Genomic DNA, 17,202 nt, shown 5'->3' with positions numbered 1-17,202 from the left:
TCTCTATCCACACATCATGTATTATATGCACAACAGATGTCAAAATGTCATAGATATGCTTTTTGCAAGTTTCCAAAGCTTAATCACATACAGAGTTCGATGGCATCTGTTAAGTAAAATGTTAACCTTTCAGTAGCAGAGGAGAATTATACACTTATTTACACAGTTCAATATAACTTGATAAAGGCAAAGCCATTCACCATAAAACTTAAAATTAGATTGTTTGTACTGTACACATTACATAAAGGTATTTGTTTCACTCAGTCTGTAATTTTTACAATAATGCTACACACCCATTTATTCAAATGCTAACTCCAGATAATTCAGTCCACGATGAGGAAACCGGGTCAGACAAAAGGACTACACAGATCATACCTCAGGTATTTCCACTCGAATCCTGGGTGTGAAAATGACAATACATGCATTGTTGACATGTGTTAGGATATTTTGTGCACAGATGGAAACAACAAATGAAGTTGCCCACAAACCAGCCCTTGTATGTGGTATTGCTGCAAGGTGTCAAGTTACTTCCAGCTCCTCTTCGTTATATGTATCAGAAGATTGCTGAACAACTGTAGTAGGGAGAAGTGTTTCGGAGTGCTGGTGCACCTTCACGGAAAGAAAATGAAAACAAAACAACAAAAAAGTGACTTGTCATCCATTTGTCCTGTTCCCGTTTACCCCTCGGCTTAGTATTTGCTATGTTTCAGTTTATCAATGTGGTAGCAGAGCTTCAGGGCTGGGCCCAGCTTCAGTCCCATGTACTTCATTATCATGTCACTCTTCAGCAAGATCAAAGCATTGCCATCAATCTCCTGAAAAAATGGGGAGTGGAAGAGAAGCACGTCAATTAATGAAAAGGTGCCTTTTACCAATTGTTACTAAAACTGCTGAGGAAAGAAAAGATTATTGGAGTACAAGGCAGGTATGAGGATTAATCACAGGTAACATTTCAGGTTTTGACTTTGATAAATAGTGAATTCTCATTGATCTGTGCCTATCTGGTGAAAAGCTAAACAGTGATGTTAGATTAACAAACTCGATGTTAAACCCACTACTGTAAAGATGTCTAGATAATTAAATTAGCTGGTTCTGTCTTATGCCTGTTCAGAAAGACAATCTAGGCTTGTTTATAGTTATAGAAGCAAAAGCAAACACTTCTTATTCATTCATGGTAAATATGCATCACTCGCCAGGACAGCATTTATTACCTATCCTTAATTGCCCTTGAGAAGATGGCAGTGAGCCACATTCTTGAATAAAACCAAGCAGCTTGGTAGTGTTAAGATCCCAGACAAGACCCCAATATTTATTAGGAAACCAGACAAGAAACCCAAACACTTTGGATGCGATTCTCCAATGCCCAAGCTGGTTGGGAGAATAGCGGGAGGGCCACCCGACATTTTTTGCGCCTGCCCACTATTCCCCCCCCCCCCACGCCCGACCCACGTCATGAATCACCGCTCACCGTTTTTTATGGCGAGCGGCGATTCTCCGCGGCCGATGGGCAGAGCGGCCGGGCCTTTACGCCTGTTTTTCACGGCAGCAAACACACCTGCTTGCTGTCGTCGTAAAAACGGGCGCTGAATGCCCGTTTGGGGCGGGAGCACCACCGTTGTGCTCGGGAGAGGACAGGCCTGCGATCGGTGCCCACTGATTGTCGGGCCTGCGTCCAAAAGGGATGCACTATTTCCCCTCCGCCGCCCGACAAGATCAAGCCGCCACATCTTGTCGGGCGGCGGTGGATAAATGTGGAGCAGCGCGTGCGCGGGCTCCGTCAATGGCGTGATGACGTCACCCGCGCATGCGCGGGTTGGAGCCGGCCGCTTGTAATCTTGGCGCACGGCCTTAACGACGGTCGTTAAGGCCGCGACGCCGTGATTCCCGGGGTCCCGCTCCTAGCCCTGGTGGGGGGGGGGGGGGGAGAATCGTGTCCCAGGAACGGGCGTGAAGGCTGCCATGAAACACAGCCAGTTTCACGGCAGCCTTTACGACTCTCCGCATTTGCGGAGAATCTCGCCATTTGTTTTAAGTTTGTAAAACTGGGAGGGAAGGACACTTCACCCCCAGAGTGATGACTCTGACCAATAGGTATGTTTAATTTAAAACAAACTTTAATTTAAACACTAACTGAACCACATTAACATCAAAGATGGGTTGGATTCTCTATCCTGCAACTCCCGAAACACGTTTCCTGATGAGATGTAGAATTGGATGTTGGGAAAATCGGGATTGACCACCTCCCCACAGTGCCTCCAGCCACTGGCAAAGTCCCCCCTGCCGGCGGATCGGCCCTCCCCCGACTGACACAGTGCTGGGCTGAGTCCGCAGCCGCCACGCCCAGTTCCTGACGGATGAGACCCATGCCATCGGGAACTCGGCCGGTCGGGGGCGGAGCATCGGGAGTCAGTCGGGCAATGTCCTGAGACCGTCGATATATCTCCAAGTGCGCCGCTTTGGAGGGAGTGGAGCATCGCGAAAGCGGCGCCGCCCCCGATTTGGTCATAAGCGTCGATTTTCTGGCCGATCAACGAACGCGATTTAGCCGTTGGTGACCGGAGAATCCCGCCCCACAAATGCGCTGCTGGCATCAACACTTAGTCGCTGAAATGGAGAATCCAGCACAGTAGCTTTACAATTATCAGTTAAACCATCCTTAAACACAAGTAAAAACTTACTATCTATACCTGTTACTAACTTCAATTTCACAACCTCAGTACAGTTCAAATGCCATTGTAAATAACAGTATGGTTTACTTGCTTATCTCTGCAGACCTCTGGAGAGAGAAATCCTTTCAGTGACAAATTAAAATCCTTCTATCTTGTCAGACTCTTCTGCTCATGCTCAACCTGATTGCATTGGCAAAGCTGCTGTTCAACTTTAAAAATTCTCGTAGACTGCAAAAAACTACAGGCAGACCTGGCTCCTCTAATTAATTACATAATCTGTATCCACTATGTTGCTCCATCATCTGCTTAGCTAGGTCTACATACAATCCTTCATAAATTATCCATTCTCCAGGGAATCACGGGCAGCACGGTAGCATTGTGGATAGCATAATTGCTTCACAGCTCCAGGGTCCCTGGTTCGATTCCGGCTTGGGTCACTGTCTGTGCGGAGTCTGCACATCCTCCCCGTGTGTGCGTGGGTTTCCTCCGGATGCTCCGGTTTCCTCCCACAGTCCAAAGATGTGCAGGTTAGGTGGATTGGCCATGATAAATTGTCCTTAGTGTCCAAATTGGCCTGAGTGTTGGGTGGGGTTACTGGGTTGTGGGAATAGGGTGGAGGTGTTGACCTCGGGTAGGGTGCTCTTTCCAAGAGCCGGTGCAGACTTGATGGGCCGAATGGCCTCCTGCTGCACTGTAAATTCTATGTTCTATGAATCTCTAACAATCATTTCTTTTTTCTTATAAATTTAGAGTACCCAATTATTTTTTCCAATTAAGGGGCAATTTAGCGTGGCCAATCCACCTAACTTGCACATCTTTGGGTTGTGGGGGTGAAACCTACGCAGACACGGGGGAAACGTGCAAACTCCACACAGACAGTGACCCAGGGCCGGGATTCGAACCTGGGTCCTCAGCGCCGTATGCAGCAATGCTCACCACTGTGCCACCATGCTACCCTAATCTCTAACAATCATAACAATGTTCGATTTAGGCATCTCTATGAAAACAAGTAAATGGTTAATATTAATAATGACCTCACATCTTATGACCTCTTAATTGCAGCTTTAGCAGACACAGAGTCTGGATACCTTAACCTAGGTTATTTAATAATATTGCTGCAAGAAATATATACCTTTACTCAGGCTTTTAAAAACCCTTACTGCAACAGTTATAGAATACAATAGATACACCAATTTCTTACATTCCTCACGGTAGGCCATTTCAGAGAGCAGCCAAAAGTCAGCCCCATTGTTGTGGGTCTGGAGTCACATTCAGACCAGGCCTGGTAAGGGCGGTAGGTTTCCTTTCCCGAAGGGAATTAGTGAACCAGTTGGGTTTTACATGACAATTCAGTCGATTCACAGTCACCATTACGGAGACTGGTTTATCATTCCAGATTTATTTAATAATTGGATTAAATTCCTCTGCTGTCATGGTGGATTTGAACTCAAGTCTCTGGATCATAAGTCCCAGGCCTCTGGATTACAGCAAAAGCAAAATACTGCAGATGATGGAAATCTGAAATGAAAACGGAAAATGCTGGAAACGCTCAGCAGGTCAGGGAGCATCTGTGCAGAAAGAAGCAGAGTGGGAGGATTACTAATTCAGTAATGATAACTCACTGTGCTCCCATATCCGTATTTGTCTTTTCCTCATAGTCTTAACACTTACGTGCTTCTTGAAAAGCTCAGCATGTGGACCCAGGGCCTGAGGGTCAGATTCTCTGACAAACCGCATCACATCTTCCACAGTCCAGGTAGATGGATGCCTGCTCGGTGACCGAAGGAAGTCCTGAGAAAGCACATGTCGTTCAGGGCCTGAGGCAGGACTTGATGCTAAAATGACGCAGGAAATACATTTAATGAGACAGCAAAATTCTTTCAACATTATCCATTAAACAAATAATTATATCTTATCAAAAATAAACAAGATAATCAAAAGCACAATATCTCCAACATGTGCAATGAACAGGAAATCTGGGCCCATTTTATAATCTTGAATATTTACGTTATTTGCTATTCAAACCATGATCTTCCGCATGAAGGCTTGCCGGTTTTAAACATGGTTAGTTTGTTATGTAAGTAGGTATTGTTTGCCCACAGCAGAATATTACAGTGTTATGGCAGAAAATTTAATGCCCAATAAACTAGACATACATGTAATGAATATAGTTCAAATTGGCACATATATCCTATTCAATTCTTCTACATCTGTGCTTAGGAGCAACTCAGTCCTTTAAATTATTTTCCTGTATTGCAGACACCCCCACACAGTCTTTTGTCTGAGTCATTTCCGCCTCCCCCCAGGTCCCACCTTCAACTTAATTGGTAACCAAAAATCTCTTCACAAGCAGACATTCTAAGATATGAAGATGGAAACACAACTCCGTCTACTGTCTGTCATATAGATTCTGATTTCCTCTGCAATCTTACATCACAACAACTAGCGAACCTATCCTTCCACCCCCCCACCTACATTCCCCACAACCTTCTCACTATCTCACTCCCTCTCCCCACCCCCCCCTCCGCCTCACACTCCCACTACCTGGCAACCGACACCAAACTGGATAGAACACTGAGGCCTTATTCTCGACAGTACCAATGAAAACCTCAAGAAGCGTTTCTCCCCGCTTCAATCAGAACCAAACACGATCGCAAATTTAAAAACACTGCTTTTTAAAAGTTTAACCAAATATGTAGCCCAAGCTGCTTATATTCAAGCTCTCACCATGAGCTCCAAAGAGTTTTGTGCACAGTAATTGAAAAGCCTGTGAGTTGAGATGGAAGGGGCCTGGGTGATGGGAGGGAAATCACAGTTTGGAATTGATGCACCATTAATTGGACATGAGACGAGAAGAAGTTCCAAACGACAGGCTTTAATGCACAAGATGTGTGCCCGGCAGTAGACGTACAGAAAGAAAGGCCGACTGCCGGACCGTGCGGGTTCTTATACTCCGCCTCACAGGTGGAGCTACCTACCTCTCAGCCAATCGGCAGGGAGGCACATGACTTCCTCAGCCAATCGGCAGAGAGGCACATGACTTGCCTGGGCCAATGGGCAGCGAGTCTTCTGCACTAATAGCAGCTCGGTTCTAAGGTACCGTAATGTCCCTAGTCATACTACCACAGGAATTCTGACTCACTTTTACAGAAACATTCAAGGTTGGACAGTGAGCATCTAGTGAAGGACCATTTTACTGCTGTTGGTGGTGGTTGGGAACTTAATTGGGTTCTATCCTGCATCGTCAATCTCATCAATCTTCAGTGAATTTATATTGGATATTACTTCATCATTTAGACATTTACTCCCTTCAAATCAAACTCTGGAAATCCCAGGAATAAACATTGGCCTTAGGTTTTGGGTGGAGGGGGACTCAGCCCCCTCTATCTGAACAATTGGCAGGGAACACATCCCTGCTGACTCCAGCAGCCCAATGCCATATTACACTCTAACGGTCAATGATTGGCATAAAGCAAGGTTTTCCAAAGTCAGGGCAGCGACCTACAGGTGGGTAATGGGCGGGTGACGGGAGGGTCACGGAGCCATCAGTCCTGCTGTTCCCGCGGTGGTCCCGATCGCTGGAGACGCACCCAATAGACACTACCAGCTATTACATCAAGAAATGCGGCCACTTCCACCTTTTAAATGGAGATACATGATTAGGCTGTGTGGAGTCTTCTAGCCAGAAGCAGCAGCAGAGAGCAGGTCACACACCCTGCATGTAGAATTGCCGTGAAGCGCTGTCGCAGGTAGGGTGGTTTTTGGCGCCAAAGCAGGAGCAGAGTTGTTTCGATTTACAGCTGCTGACAAGCAAAGCAAGTGAACTGTGAAGATCAATGTGGTATTTCTTAAAAGTAAGAGACAGCCAGAGACTCAAATAGGCAGTTTACCTATTGGATAGGATCTCACAACCGAATCTGCTTGAGAGAGCTGCTCAGGAGAGTTGAGGGCAGGACAGAGCAGAACAGTGGTAGCGTTAGATCTCCAGGGCAGGCAGAACAGTGGTAGTGTTAGAGCTCCAGGGCCTCTGGTTAACGGCCCTGAAAAAAGAAACTGAACTAAAGATGAGCCCTTGAGGTATTGTTTTGTCAATTGTGACAATGCAAATAAGGAGGCAAACCACCTTGTGTATTATGTCTGGCAAATGAGAGAAGTTTCAGAATTTGAAAGAGAAGTGGTATGTGAAAAATTCCTTTTCAGGTCCAGACTGCAGAGTCGGTTATTAATTTAGAGCTGACTCCAAATTAAAAGACTATGCTGCTGTAGCTGACCTGTAAAACACGGTAAATACCCACAAAGCTGTCAGAATTCTGGTGTAGCATCTCCCAGGAGTATCCAGTGCTGAATAAAACACGCATTTTGTTGCTCTTGCCCTTTTTGACAATCTACATGTGTGAGGTTAGATTTTCCATTTTCATAAAGGTGAAGACGACACAAAGGAGCTGGCTGTAGTCTGCACCTGATATACACATTACCCTCTGATCCTTATGAACTGGATTGAAGTGAGATCATGAGGACAAAGCAAACTCCCCATTCACATTAAAAGGTAAGCGATCAAGCCATGTGTCGCTAAGGTCAGTCGGGATTTGTCGCGAAGATCGGCCAACATGGGTTGCCAAGATTGGGCAGCTGCCAAAAGTGGGTCCGGGGGGGGGGGGGGGGGGGGGGGGGGGGGGGGTGGTTGGGAGGGGGAGTTTGAAAAACACTGACCTTAAGACAGGACTTCCATCCAGATTTAGGAAGTCCCCCCTTCGAGAACTCGCCAGTCCCCTCCAGGCACAGCGTCGCCTTGGCGGGAGAGGCAATGCAGGGAGCAGTCTGGAACTAGATCTGGAAGCCATGGGACAGTTAAACGTGACGGGAGTCCCCGGGTGGAGAGGATAGCAACCTCTGTGGGGTCCTCTGGGCGATAGGCTATCGAGCGGGGTGTGTGGGGGGGGGGGGGGGGTGGAGGGAGGCCGGAGTTTCAACGGGCCTTAAGGGGGAGGGTTCTGCCAGTCAGAAGGAGGTTAATAAGTAGATGCCCCATCTCTTCCTATCTGAAATCGAACTTTTTTTTTCAGTCTCCCCCCCCAGAACTATCATCGCCCGCCGGCCTAAAATTGAGGTTGGGTTGGTAAAGGCCCTTAAGTGGCCTACTTAAGCCACTTAAGGGCAGCACGGTAGCATGGTGGTTAGCATAAATGCTTCACAAGCTCCAGGGTCCAGGTTCGGTTCCTGGATGGGTCACGTCTGTGCGGAGTCTGCACGTTCCTCCCCAGTGTATGCGTGGGTTTCCTCCGGGTGCTCCGGTTTCCTCCCACAGTCCAAAGATGTGCGGGTTAGGTGGATTGGCCATGCTAAATTGCCCATAGTGTCCTAAAAAGTAAGGTTAAGGCGGGGGGGGGGGGGGGTTGTTGGGTTACGGGTATAGGGGTGGAGATACCGTGGGGTGCTGAGGTATGGGTTGATCAGTGCTCGGCACAACATCGAGGGCCGAAGGGCCTGTTCTGTGCTGTACTGTTCTATTCTATTCTAAGCCCCTGAATTAGGACAGAGCAGGCTTCCCATCCGAGGCTCTGCCTGTCCCAGTGTAAAATCGCAACCAAGGAGCCCAGGGCGCATCCCTAGTTGCGATCCTACTCTGGGGTAGGCAGGCCTACCAGCCCCACCTAAGGGCCTGCTGGGGAGAGAGTGTAAATTCTTGGCCATTGATTCCAGAGCAACATGGATATCCATAATTGTGTAAAAAATTATTAGGGGCATAATTTTCAGAGTGGACAATGACCTGGAAATATAGATTTTAAAGTAATTAATAGGAGGATTACAGGGTAGTTGAGAATCTTTTCATCCAGAGTGGAGGCGTCTGGAACTCACTACTTGACAGGCTGATAGAGGCAGAACATTCTTATTGCATTTAAAACATATTTGGATATGCACTTGAACTGCTGCAACTTGTAGACCAAGAACTGGAAAAATGGGATTATGCTAGATGCTCTTTTTTCAGCCGGCACAGGAGTATGGGTGAAACGGCCTCGCTCTGTGCCATAGGTTTTGTATGTTTCCCAGCTTTTGAGGCTGTGGACAATGTTGGACCAAGTAATTCCACTTCAGATGGAACAAGAAAAGAATATTTGGTCCATCAAACCATTCCTAGAACACACCATGTTAAAGATGTCCCACCTTGGGATGTCCCAAAATGCTTTACAGCCTATCAAGTATTTTTGTAGTGTGGACACTATTGTAATGCAGTGAAAGGTGGGTTCCAATTTGCACATGGTAAGATCCCTCAAACAGCAATGAGGTAATAATCAAGGTAATCTGTTTTAGTGATGTTGGTCGGAAAGCGGGAAGAACGTTCCTTCTTCTTTGACACAGTGCAGTAAGATCTAAGAAGGCAAACATAACCTCTGCTTAATGTCTCCTCTGGAAAACAGTGCCTCCAACCTATGCCAGCACACCATTAGTACTGCATAAGTGTCAGACTACTTTTGCACTTGTGCCTCGGGAGCGAGACTGGAACTCACTGCCTCCTCAGTTACAAATCAAAGTATTATCATTGACCCTGAAACTCAATGTACGCTCAACAATGTGTCCTGGGGCTCCTTAATAGTCTTCAATTCACTAGATAAGTGAAGTCCCTGGTTTAATGAGAAATGCAGGAGGGCATTCAAGAGAAGTACCAAGCGTATCTAGAAATGCTGGTGAAGCTACAACACAGGATCTGAGCTCTGCCACATCCAGTCAGAAATGGTGGTGGACAATTGAACAACTAACTGGAAGTGAAGTCTGCACAAATATCCCCATCCTCAATGATGCAGGACCCAGCATACATATGCAAAAGACAAGGCTGAGTATTTGCAACCATCTTCAAATGTGCCAAGTAGATGATCAATCTCGGCCATCTCCTCAGGTCCCTAGCATCACTCCGTGTGATATCAAGAAACTGCTGAAGGCTTCGGATAGTACAAAGGCTATGGGCCAGAGGGTGGTGAATCTGTGGAACTCTTTGCCGGAGAAGGCTGTGGAGGCAAATCATTGTCTTTAAGACCTAGATAGATAGGTTTTTGATTAATAAGGGATCAGGGGTTATGGGGAGAAGGCAGGTGAATGGGGATGAGAAAAAATATCAGCCATGATTGAATGGCGGAGCAGACTCGATGGGCCGAGGGCCTAATTCTGCTCCTATGTCTATGACTCTAACAATATGGGTCTCTGGCAATAGTAATAAAGATTTACACTCCTGAACTAGCCGTGTCTCTGGCAAAGCAATTCCAGCACAGTCCTTTAACACCAACATCTACCCGACAGTGTGAAAAATTGTGCTGTCCAAAAAAAGCAGGACAAATCCAACTCGGATAATTACTACCCCATCAGTGGGGCAGCACGGTGGCACAGCGGTTAGCGCTGCACCCCTACAGCTCCAGGAACTCGGATTCAATTCTGGCCTCGGGTGACTGTCTGTGCGGAGTCTGCACTTTCTCCCCGTGTGTGCGTGGGTTTCCTCCGGGTGCTCCAGTTTCCTCCCACAGTCCAAAGATGTGCAGGTTAGGTGGATTGGCCACGCTAAATTGCCACTTAGTGTTCAAAAGATACGGTGGATTAATGGGTTACGGGGATAGGGTGGAGGTGTGGGCTTAAGTAGGGTGCTCTTTCCAAGGGCCAGTGCTGACCTGATGGGTCGAATGGCCTCCTTCTGCACTGTAAATTCTATGATTCTATGATACTCTTGATTATCAGCAAAGTGGTCATCGATATCACTATCAAGCAGCGCTTACTCAACAATAACCTACTCATGGATGCTGAATTTGGTTTCCGTCAGGGTCACTCAGCTCCTGACCTCATTACAGCGTTGGTTCAGACACAGACACAAGAGCTGAACTCAAGAAGTGAGCTGAGAATGATGGTCCTTGACATCAAAGCAGTCTGTGGCATCAAGGAACCCTGGTAAAATGGAGTCAGTGGGAATCAGAGGAAAAACTGTCCAATGATTGCAGTCCAACCTAGCACAAAGGAAGATGGTTGTGCTTGTTGGAATTCAGTCATCGCAAGTACCAGGACATTTGCTGCAAGAGTTCCCGAGGGTGATGCTTTGAGCCCAACAGTCTTCAGCTATTCATTGATGGCTTTTCCCCAATAACAAGGCCACAAGTGGGGAGGTTTGTTGAGGATTGGACGATGTTCAGCACCATTCGTGACCCCTGATACCAAAGATGTCCGTGTCCACATGCAGCAGGACCTGGATAGGATTGAGGCTTGGGATTAATGGGACTTCTGGCCAGGACAGCATTTTATTGCTCATCCCTAACTGCCATTGTGAGGTGATGGTGAACATTCTTGGGTTGCTGCAGCCCATGTGGTGGAGGTATTACCGACAGTGATGCTAGAGGTGGGATGGAGCTGTGCAGAGTTCATGATTTTGACCCAATGACAGCGAAGGAACGTCAAAATTACTCCAAGTCAGGATGATGTCTGACTTGGAGGGGAACTTGCCGGCAGCAATGTTACCATGCATCTGCTGACCTTGTTCTCCAGGTGGTAGAGGTTGTGGGTTTGGAAGTCCTGTCGAAGGAACCGTGGTAAGTTGCTTGGTGGAGGGAGTGGATAGTGAAGATGTGGATGGGCTGCCAGTCTAACAGGCTGTTTTGTCCTGTATTGTAGTGAACTTCTTAAGTGTTGTTAGAGTTGCACTCTTCCAGGCAAAGGGAGAGAATTCCATCACACTCTCCTGACTTGTAGATGGTGGACAGGCTTCGGGGAGTGCGAAGCGGAGTTCTTCTCCACAGAATTCCTGGCCTCTGACCTGCACTTGTAGCCACTGTGTTAGTAATATTGTCCACGTCTTGCTACATATGGGCACAGATTGCTTCATTATCTGAGCAGTTGTGAATAGGATACTGGCCATTCGATACTGAACACTGTGCAATCATCAGCGAAACATCCCAACTTGTGATCTTATGGTGGAGGGAAGCTAATTTTTGAAGTAGCTGAAGATAGTTAGGCCTAGGACACTACCCTGAGGAACTCCTGAAGTGATGTCCGGGACTGAGATGATGATACAACAACCACATCCATCATACTTTTGTTCTAGATATGACTCCAACCCGTAGCTGATAAGTGACAAGTAACATTCGCACCACACATGTGCCAGGCAATGACCATGTTGAATAAGAGAGAATCAAGCACTCCCGCCCCCACCCGCCCTGACATTCAATGGCATTTGCTATCACTGCCCACATCCTGGGGTTACCAGTGACCAGAAACTGCACTAGACCAAACCATAGAAATGCGGTGGCTACATGAACAGGTCAGAGGTCAAGAATTCTGTGGCAAGTAATTCACCTCCTGACTGCCAAAGCCTGTCCACCATCTACAAAGCACACAGCAGAGTGATGTATACTCTCCACGTCACTGGATGAGTGCAGCTCCAACAACAATCAAAAAGCTCAACACCATCCCACACAAAGTAACCAGTGTGATTGGCACCCTATCCACCAGGGTAAACATTCACTTCCTCCACCACTACACACAGTAGCAGGCAATGTGTACCATCTACCAGTTGCACTCAGCAAACCACCATGGCTCCTTTGACGGCACCTTCAAACCTGCAACCTCTCCCACCTAAAAGTTGAGGGAAACTAGGAACACCACCACCTGAAAGTTCATATCCAAGCCACACCCATCGGTCTTGTAACTTTACCAATTCATCACTGTCACTGGATCAAAACTGGAGCCCTGCTCCTAAACAGCATGATGGATGTAGCTACGCACATAACATACAAAACATATTAATTAGGAGCAGGCCATTTTGCCCCCTCAAGCCTGCTCCGTAATTCAATAATAAGATCATAACTGATCCGATTATAACTCAAGTGCATCTTCTTGCCTACCCCCAATAACATTCACCCCCTTCCTTTTCAAGCTTCCCCATACAAGCGACACACCACCATCCTGGCTTGGAACCTATCCCATCATTCCCTAGCTGTGTACAAAATCAGAACTCTCTTCCTCACAGTACTGTGGGTGTAGCTGGAACGTACCTATGAACACATGAATTAGGAGTAGGAGTAGCCATTTGGCCCCTCGAGCCTGCTCCTTCATTCAATAAGATCAAGGCTATTCAGCTCTGCTTAAAAATATTCAAAGACTCTGCTTCCACCACCTTTTGAGGACAAGAGTTCCAAATACTCAGTACGCTCTGAGAGAGAAAAAAAATCCTAATCTATGTCTGAAATAAGCAACCCCTTATTTTTAAACAGTAACCCCTAGTTCTGGAAACATAGGAGCAGGAGTAGGCTTTTCAACCCTTCAAGCCTGCTCTGTCATTCAATGTGATCTTCTATCTCAACACACAATCCTGGGCTATCCCCATACCCCTTGACACCTTTAAAGAGTGTAGAAATCCAACTTATTTCCTTCTTGACTATATTCAGTGACTTGGCCTCAACAGCCTTCTGAGGGAGAATTTCACAGGCTCACCACCTTCTGAGTGAAGAGGTTTCTCCTCATCTCTGCATCTAGTCTGACAGCCTCGTCAGAAATACCTTTGAATTAGATCCTATCCCATTCTTCTAGATTCCAGGGAATACAGGCACAGTCAACCCAATCTCTCCTGTTACGACAATCCTGCCATCCCAGGAATCATCCCGGTGAACTGCAATCCCTCTATGGCAAGCATATCCGTTCTTAGATAAGGAGACAAAAACTGTACACACTATTCCAGGTGTGGTCTCACTGAGGCCCTGTACAGTAAGGCATCCTTGCTCCCGTACTCAAGTCCCCTTGCAATGCAATTTGCCTTCCTAACTGTTTTCAGTGACTGGTGTACTGGGACACCCTTTGTACGTCAACATTTCCCAATCCATCATCACTTAAATCATACTCTGCAATTCTGGTTCTCCATCCGAAGGGGATACCTTGACATTTATCCATGTTATACTGCTTCTGCCTTGTATTCGTCCAGTCGCTCACAAGGTGGCGCCAGAGCGTGGCGATTCTCTGCGAGCTCTCTCACACAGATCCTCTTCATACATCTCCTATAACCGTACTATTCTCTTAAAACTTAATTCTAACACTTAACACTATCACTAACTTTCGCTTTTATGTTCTCTTGCAGGTTTGAAGATTCTAGGAGGCCCGTGAAATGGACCTGATGACCCGACCCGGCAGAACTACCCTCTTATGGACTGATGGACTTATGGACTGATCTGATCTCTTCACACATTTTCTCTACTGAGTCGTACCACACTCCTGTATGTTTCACCCGATGCCTGTGTATTTTATGTTTGCCCTATTATGTATTTTCTTTTCATGTATGGAATGATCTGTCTGAGCTGCACGCATAACAGTACTTTTCGCTGTACCTCGGTACATGAGACAATAAACCAATCCAATCCAATCACACAACTTGTCCTAATCACCTTGAAGCCCTTTACCATCCACCTCAGCACTCACATTCCCAACTTGTCAGCAAATTTGAAAATATCACATTTGGTTCCCTCACCCAAATCGTTGATGTATATTGTGAATAACTGGGGCCCAAGCACTAATCCCTGCAGGATCACACTAGTCATTGTCTGCCACTTCGAAAAAGACCCATTTATTCATACTTTTTTTTCCTGTCTGCTAACCAATTCTCAATCTATAATGAATACATTAACCCCAATACTATATGTTTTAATTTTTCACACTAACCTCTTAGTGGGAGTTTATCAAAGCTTTCTGAAAATCCAAATACACCAGATCCACTGGTTCATCCTTATCTATTCTCCGAGTTCCATCTCAGAAAACTTCAGTAGGTTTGTCAAACATGATTTGTCTTTCATAGATCCATGCTGACGTTGTCTAATCTAGTTGATATTATCTAAGTGTCCTGTTATCATATTCTTTATAATACACTCTAGCATTTTATCTGCTACTCACATGGTATGCTTGCCTTCGTAGCGAGCAGATTCGAGTACGGGAGCAGAGATGCTTGCTGCAACTATACAGGGCCTTGGTGTGACAACACCTGGAGTTTTGTGTGCAGTTTTGGTCTCCTTATCTGAGGAAGGATGTTCTTGACATAGAGGGAGTGCAGCAAAGTTTAACCAGACTGATTCCTGGGGTGGCACGGCAGGCGTATGAGGAGAGAGTAAATCAGCCAGGATTGTATTCACTGGAGTTTAGAAAAGTGAGGGGTATATCACAGAAACAAAATAAATTCCAAAACAGCTTCTTCCCCGCTGTTACCAGACTCCTAAACGACCCTCTTATGGACTGAACTGATCTTTCCATAGATCTTCTCTACTGGGTAGTACTACACTCCTGTATGCTTCACCCAATGTCTGTGTGTATGTATTTACATTGTGTATTTTATGTTTGCCCTATTATGTATTTCGTTTTCATGTATGGAATGATCTGCCTGAACTGTACACAGAACAATACTTTTCACTGTACCTCGGTGAGAATAAACAAATCCAATCCAAACCTATAAAATTCTAACAGGACTAGACACGGCAGATGCAGATAACATGGATCCAATGGTCACAGTCTGAGAATACAGGGTAAACCATTTAGGAGTAAGATGGAGACATTTCTTCAGCCGTAGAGTGGGGAGCTTGTGGAATTCACTACCACAGAAAGCAGTTGAGGCTAAAACATATGTTTTCAGGAAGGAACTGGATATAGCACTTGGGGCTAAAGGGATCAAAGGGTATATGGGAAAGGTGGGGGCAGGTTATTGAGATGACTGATCAGCCATGATCCTAATGAATAGTGTGGCAGGCTCGAAGGGGCCTACTCTTGCTCCTATTTTCTATGCTTCATGTTCAGCTAACTGGTCTGTAATTCCCTATTATGCTCCCCTCCTTTTTTTAAATAGTGGCGTTACATTTGCTATCCTCCAATTTGCTGAACCTAGAATCAAGAATCTATAGAATTTTGTAAGATGACAACCAACGCATCCATTATATTCATGACCGCCTCCTTTAGTACCCTGGAATGTAGATTATCCTGGAATGTAGATTATCCTGGAATGTAGATTATCCTGGAATGTAGATTATCGGGTCCTGGGGTTTTATCGGCTTTCAGTAGCACATATTCTCTAGCAGTATTTTTTTTAGTGACGCTAATTCCCTTCAATTCCTCCTCCTCACTAGACCCTTGGTTCCCTAGTATTTCTGAGAAGTTATTTGTGTTTTCCTCCATGAAGACAAAACTAAAGTAGTTGGTTAATTGTTACGCCATTTCTTTGTTCAATGTTATAAATTCTCCCGTTTTGGGACAGTAAGGGACATTTGTCTTTACTAATCTTTGTCCTTTTTATATACTTATAAAAACTTCAACAGCCCACTATTATGTTACTTGCAAGTTTTTTCTCATACTCTATTTCTCTCCCCTTAATCAATCTCTTTGCCGAATTCTGAACTGCTCCCAATCCTCAGGCTTGCTACTTTTTCTAGCTACTTTATATGGCTCTGTTTTGGATCTAATACTATCCTTCGTTTGTTTTGTAACCCACGGTTAGGCTGCTTTTTTGTGTGTTTTTACATAAGAAAAGAATGTATAACTGTTGCACATCATACATTTGTTCCTTAAATATTAGCCATTGTCTATCCACCATCATTCCTTTAAGTTAAGTCGCCCAATCCATCTTAGCCAACTCACGTCTTATACCTTTTAATTGGTTTCGATTTAGGTCCCTGGTTTCAAGATTCTCCCACAAGAGCAACATCCTCTCCATATCTACTCTGTCGAGACCCCTCAGGATCTTAAAAGGTTTCACACAGTCACTCATACTGTTCTAAAATGCAGTGGATATAAGCCAAGCCTGAGCACGCACCACATGAGCCAATCAGGAATCAGTAACATCGCTAAACATGCATATGGGTTGTGGTTTGGAAAGAGTTCAAAATGCACCAGCTGCGAGTTACTAGGCACGCGTTGAATCTGAAACTGAAGACTGCTGGTCAGCTGAAGCGAGAAGACTGGAGGACTCCAAACAGAGAGAGAGAGGAAATCCAATGTCGCCTCACAACCCTAGGCTGAATCTGGAAACCAGAACTGTGCTTAACCAGTAAAGTCGCTGCTTAGTTTGTTAAGTGTATCATTTATTACTAAATGTTTCCTGAATTACATCACTAAATTGTCTCCTATTGCCTGAATAGTTAATGATGTGGAGATGGCGGCGTTGGTCTGGGGTGAGCACAGTAAGAAGTCTTACAACACCAGGTTAAAGTCCAACAGCTTTGTTTCAAACACTAGCTTTCGGAGCACTGCTCCATTCACCTGAGGAAGGAGCAGTGCTCCGAAAGCTCATGTTTGAAACAAACATGTTGGACTTTAACCTGGTGTAAGGCTTCTTACTAAATAATTAAAGTCTCAAAAGAACAAATGAATACTGAGTAAGTGGATTTAGAGGTTAGGCACCCCCTCAAAAACTAACAATGACAGGAGGAATTAGGGGGAAGATATACATCTGGAAAGCTCAAGCCATTTTCAAGTATCTAGTTACAGGGTGTGTCATCCACAGTTTCTGAGCTGGTGTCAGTGGGTCTGGGATCGGAAAAAGGGA

At 45.5% G+C, this 17,202-nt stretch overlaps 1 protein-coding gene and 1 long non-coding RNA gene across 2 annotated transcripts in view; one reads left to right on the top strand and one right to left on the bottom strand.

Moving 5' to 3' along the window:
- scml4 (Scm polycomb group protein like 4) overlaps positions 1-17,202 on the bottom strand; it is a 117,014-nt gene continuing 99,812 nt past the window's right edge. Inside the window, exons 6-7 of the mRNA XM_038801013.1 lie at positions 4,341-4,546; positions 1-815 (exon numbers count right to left, since the gene is read on the bottom strand). Coding sequence (XP_038656941.1) covers positions 690-815; positions 4,341-4,546 — 332 coding nt within the window. The 3' untranslated portion in view covers positions 1-689. The remainder of the gene's footprint in view (positions 816-4,340; positions 4,547-17,202) is intronic.
- On the top strand, positions 6,567-16,768 carry LOC119967118. The gene is made up of 3 exons (XR_005460919.1): positions 6,567-7,215; positions 13,765-13,900; positions 16,327-16,768. It is a non-coding gene; the product is annotated as an uncharacterized LOC119967118 (long non-coding RNA).

This window comes from Scyliorhinus canicula, chromosome 6, assembly GCF_902713615.1.
Source record: "Scyliorhinus canicula chromosome 6, sScyCan1.1, whole genome shotgun sequence".
In the NCBI taxonomy this organism is placed as follows: domain Eukaryota; kingdom Metazoa; phylum Chordata; class Chondrichthyes; order Carcharhiniformes; family Scyliorhinidae; genus Scyliorhinus; species Scyliorhinus canicula.
The sequence above is the reverse complement of the archived record's forward strand: the minus strand, read 5'-3'. Positions and strand labels throughout refer to the sequence as shown.